The sequence below is a fragment of the Bombus bifarius genome, unplaced genomic scaffold (genome assembly GCF_011952205.1).
Source record: "Bombus bifarius isolate JDL3187 unplaced genomic scaffold, Bbif_JDL3187 scf7180000009054_frag, whole genome shotgun sequence".
Classification (NCBI taxonomy): Eukaryota; Metazoa; Arthropoda; class Insecta; order Hymenoptera; family Apidae; genus Bombus; species Bombus bifarius.
In genome coordinates this window covers 15,425-20,352 of record NW_022884869.1, presented here as the reverse complement: position 1 = coordinate 20,352, position 4,928 = coordinate 15,425, and the positions used below count along the sequence as shown (strand labels likewise).

General features: G+C 50.7%; 2 protein-coding genes across 2 annotated transcripts; both read left to right on the top strand.

The window, feature by feature from the left end:
- Positions 1 to 89: 89 nt before the first annotated feature.
- Positions 90 to 656, top strand: LOC117213398. Its single transcript, XM_033458748.1, has one exon. It carries the CDS (start codon positions 90 to 92, stop codon positions 654 to 656), a length of 567 nt encoding a protein of 188 aa, XP_033314639.1.
- Positions 657 to 1,461: 805 nt separating this feature from the next.
- LOC117213397 lies at positions 1,462 to 3,717 on the top strand. The gene is made up of 2 exons (XM_033458747.1): positions 1,462 to 1,572; positions 1,822 to 3,717. Exons 1-2 carry the CDS (start codon positions 1,462 to 1,464, stop codon positions 3,715 to 3,717), a joined length of 2,007 nt encoding a protein of 668 aa, XP_033314638.1.
- The last annotated feature ends 1,211 nt before the right edge of the window (positions 3,718 to 4,928 follow it).

Genomic DNA, 4,928 nt, shown 5'->3' with positions numbered 1-4,928 from the left:
GCACAACGGCAAAACGATACACCACGGCCACAATCACGTCGACGGACGGCAAGTATAAGAAAACATTGAGATTTCTTGTTATCCCGGCCATGTCGACTTTCATACCAAGCGAGCCCATCGACCCCTCGAGTCTGGGATTACCCAGAAATATTCAATTAGCCGATCCACAATTCCATTGCCCAGCCCCGATCGATGTCTTACTTAGTACCGGATCAACATTTGCGTCGCTGTGCATAGGGCAGGTCAATCTGGCGCAACCAGGCGAACCTGAACTACGTCTACAAAAAACACGGCTCGGCTGGGTAATCGGGGGGAGTCCAACGTCCCAAACCGCGATAAATACGTTCCACGCAACCACAACGGCTCTGCAAGGGGACCTCGCACGGTTTTGGGAGATCGACGAGGGACCGGCCACTACTCATCTTTCGGAATCTGAACGACTATGTGAAGAACATTTCCGAAACCATGTCCGACGAACCAAGGAAGGCAGATACATCGTTGCATTATCATTCAACGAAAAGCTTTCCTCACTCGGGTCATCGAAGGCCGCTGCAATGAGCAGGCTCGCCTCTCTTCATCGTCGATTCCAACGCGACAAACAATATGAAACCGCGTATAGTGCTGTGATCCAAGAATATTTAGACTTGGGTCAATGACGAAGATCAACACGGATCACGCCACCGGCTACGGATATTATTTACCACATCACGGCGTGATCAAGGAATCGAGCGACACCACCACGCTCCGGGTTGTGTTCGACGGCTCAGCATCAAGTACCACGGGAGTGTCTCTAAACGACGCCCTTCATACGGACCCGAAATTACAAGAAGACCTGAGAAACATCCGATTGAGATTCCGGTCATTTCAATATGTCCTTACCGGCGACATCGAGAAAATGTACCGTCAATTCATCCTACGTCCAGAAGATCGTCCTTATCAAAAGATTCTGTGGCGTGCCGACAACGGAGAGATCGAAACATACCGACTCAACACCGTAACGTTCGGTCTATCCGCAGCCCCGTATCTGGCCATCCGATGTCTCAAACAGTTGGCAGAAGACGAGGGACCTTGATTTCCGAGAGCAGCGCAGATCCTGCGGCGAGACTTCTATGTCGACGATGCGTTGACCGGAGCCGATACGAAGGACGAAGCCTTATCAGTCAGGAATGATCTCACGAAATTACTTAAGCTAGCCGGTCTAAATATCCGCAAATGGGCATCAAACGATCGGGATCTGCTACGAGGCTACCTGAAGAAGACACCAACCAGAAATTACATCTCGGTGAGTCATCCACTTTAAAAACACTCGGCGTCTTTTGGGATTCAGCCGACGATGCCATACTCTATTCGGTCAAGACGATCAGTGACACTTCCCGAGTCACAAAGCGATCAATCAGTTCAGTCATCGCACAAATCTATGATCCACTGGGATTGCTCGCGCCGGTAATCGTTCGAGCAAAAATGATTTTGCAACAAGTCTGGACATTGAAGGTAGATCGAGACGAATCCCTTCCGACAGACGTACACACAGAATGGATCAAATACCACACCCAATTGCCGTTGTTAAATGTGGTAAGGTTCCCTCGGAAGACCATCATTGAATCCGCAACGAAAATTGAGCTACGCGGATTCTGTGACGCTAGCGAAAGGGCATATGGGGCGTGCGTCTACGTGCGGACGACGGACCGAAAGAACAATATTTGGACTCGACTCCTCACGGCGCGGTCGAAGGTAGCGCCGCTCAAATCGCTGTCCATACCACGTCTCGAATTAAGCTCGAATTAACTTATTTTGACGTTCTTGATTTCGTCAATACGACAGGCCCTGGCGACCAAGATATCGCGGATAGTATACTGGACTGACTCCACCATCGTGCTCCATTGGATCAGGTCTTCGTCGCACACCTTGAAAACATTTGTGGCGAATCGAGTCGCTGAGATACAGACCAAGACCAATACCTCCGACTGGCGTCATGTGCCTACCGACGATAATCCAGCGGATCTCATCTCCCGAGGCCAGACGCCCAAGGAATTCCTATGTCCGTCCATTTGGAAAAACGATCCAAGGTGGCTCCTGCAAAGCGAAAACTATTGGCCGGTCTGGAGCCCGACACCGGTAGTCGACCTCCCGGAGCAAAAGAAGACGATCTGTCTGAGGACGAATATTAGCGACAACACACTCCTCCATCGTTACTCGTCTTGGCCAAGACTAATAAGAATCGTCGCCCGGTGTCTTCGATGGAGACATAAGCAACACCTATCTGCCCATCTCACCACAGACGAACTGACTGCAGCGCACAACAGACTAATGAAAATATTACAATCCAGTCGTTTCGCGCCTGAAATTCGGATCCTCCAGAAAAATCGAAGCGAGGATGTTGGAGGGAAACTACAGCCATTAAACCCCTTCCTCGACGAAGATGGGCTACTCCGGGTAAGAGGACGACTAACCAACTCCGCCATACCCTTCAGCCAAAAACACCCGATCATCCTACCGAAATCCCCGGTGACAGAGCTAATTATAGAGCAAGAGCACCGGAACAATCATCACACAGGGACACAAGCTACACTATACGCGGTGAGACTGCGCTATTGGCCGATCGACGGTCGTAGCCAGGTATGGCGCACTCTCAGAAGGTGCGTCCGATGCTGCAGAGCCAACCCTCCACCAGTGGAATACTTGATGGGTGATTTGCCAGAGGCGCGTATTACCGAATCGCGGCCGTTCACGAACGTCGGAATCGACTACTGCGGCCCATTCTACATCAAGGAGAGGAGGGACCGCAACCGACGTAAAATCAAGACGTACGCCGCCATATTCGTTTGTCTGGCGACAAAGGCGGTCCACGTAGAGTTAGTCAGCGACCTAACCACCGACGCCTTCTTGGCCGCGCTACGCCGTTTCATCTCGCGGCGAGGATACAGCGCAACGATCCTCACCGACAACGGCACCAATTTCGTCGGGGCTAATCGGCAGCTGCAAGAACTCCGGACCCTATTGCAGTCCGACGACCACCAGGATAGGGTACAGAATTTTCTCGCCGACCGACAAATACAATGGCGTTTTAATCCTCCGAACTCACCACATTTTGGCGGCTTATGGGAAGCCGCGGTTAAAGCGTTCAAACGCCATCTCATCCGCGTGGTCGGCACGGAGCTTCTGAGCTTTGAGCACCTCAACACCCTTGTGATCGAAATTGAAGCCATTCTCAATTCACGCCCACTGACTCCCATCTCATCCGATCCGAAAGATCCTCCTGTCCTCACTCCCGGACATTTTCTGATCGGTGACACCTTAACCAGTTTACGGGAGCGTGATTTCAGGACAGTTCCATCAGGCCGGCTATCCAGTTGGCAGCGCATTCACCAGATTAAGCAGCACTGCTGGAGCAGATGGTATCGAGAATACCTAAATGAGCTAACCCGCCGCAACAAATGGGACAAGGGCAAACATAACATTCGTGAAGGCACCGTAGTAATCCTCAGGGAGGATAACGTACCCTCTATGCAGTGGCCTTTGGGCCGCGTAATCAAGATCCATCCAGGAGCCGACGGAATCATCCGGACCGCTACCGCGCAGGCGGCAACAAGCATCCTCGACTGCGGTGTCAAAAGACTGGTCCCCTTGCCCATCCACCCAGATCCAGACGAGGCCGAACGTCCACACGGAGCGAAGGAGGTCACCAACGACACACCTGACTCCACAGCCAGAATTTGATCGGTGCCCTCTCAACGGGGGGAGGATGTTACGCCGCCTAAAACATCTGCACGCCAGCCCGGGCGACCGGACAACAACCGACCTGCGTAACGTCACTTCGATCCTCAATAAACTTAAGGACCCACCATAACTTTCATTTCCCTGTATTGTTTCGCCCTGTGTCTTCAACCCGTTTGTCTTGAAGAATTTCTAAAGCTTAAAAATATTCTCGAGACACAGTCGGTTTTTAGAGAGGTCCTCGGGTTTATTAGTCGCACTTAAAACACGGAGAAAGCGGGTATGCACCCATTAGGAAAATCCGAATAGCCCTGTAATAAAACAAGCTAGGTTTTTCTCACGCTCACAGTCATCTATCCACCACGATGGTTGTTTCGATCGTTCGCGGAGAGACGCGATCGCGAGATATCACGTCAACGAGAGTTGTAAGTTCCCGTTACGATTAAATAATCGACGCAACGAACTGATCGATTCCCTTATTTCGATTAGGATAATAAGGGTAGTTCAATGAATTCCACAGAATTATCACAAATAAATTAACGTTTATTTTAACAAATTATCAACTAGGAAGACATAAAGAGAACAACAAAAAGAAATGTAACTGCGTTTTGCTTGTTAAGTAATGCGCGATATAAGAGATGTGTTGATGGTTCGGCTTCTCGAAGAGTTCTGCTCGCCTTTCGATTTTTCCCGCTTTTTATGGAAGGCGACCCCCACTACGTTCGGACCACGCCACATTCTTTTACGCGAGGTAAAATAACGGCCACGAATCGACGTTTCTGGAGGTCGCCCTGCTTAATGAACCATGCGCTTGCCACTACAATGTTTGTTTGCCGGGCAGCCGCGACGATCCATCTGCGACATTATAGTGCCGCGAACGACAGTTACGAATATGATCTATGGTAAGCCGCATGGCGTAACATTCTCCCCCCGTTGAGTGGGTACCGATCAAGTTAGGTTGAAGTTCCCATCTTAGTTCGTCTCGGTGGCTAGTTTTTCGGGTTTCTCTAAATCGGGTTGAATTGGCAGTGGGACAAGCCTTTTGACGGCCCGATCCAAAACGCTCTTTGCCGTCTGAACTGTAGCTGTCCGGATGACACCATCGGCGCCTGGATGAACCTTGATAACTCGGCCCAGAGGCCAATGCATGGAGGGAACGTTGTCCTCTCTGAGGATGATGATTGTGCTCTTTTGGATGCCGTGTCCACCCTTGC

What these genes read in the sequence shown, in the direction of transcription:
- LOC117213398 (XM_033458748.1), top strand. Translation starts at nt 90, where the DNA reads ATGTCGACTTTCATACCAAGCGAGCCCATCGACCCCTCGAGTCTGGGA.
- LOC117213397 (XM_033458747.1), top strand. Translation starts at nt 1,462, where the DNA reads ATGATTTTGCAACAAGTCTGGACATTGAAGGTAGATCGAGACGAATCC. An exon ending in AATTGCCGTTGTTAAATGTG is followed by an intron (nt 1,573 to 1,821) that starts GTAAGGTTCCCT and finishes TCAATACGACAG; the next exon opens with GCCCTGGCGACCAAGATATC.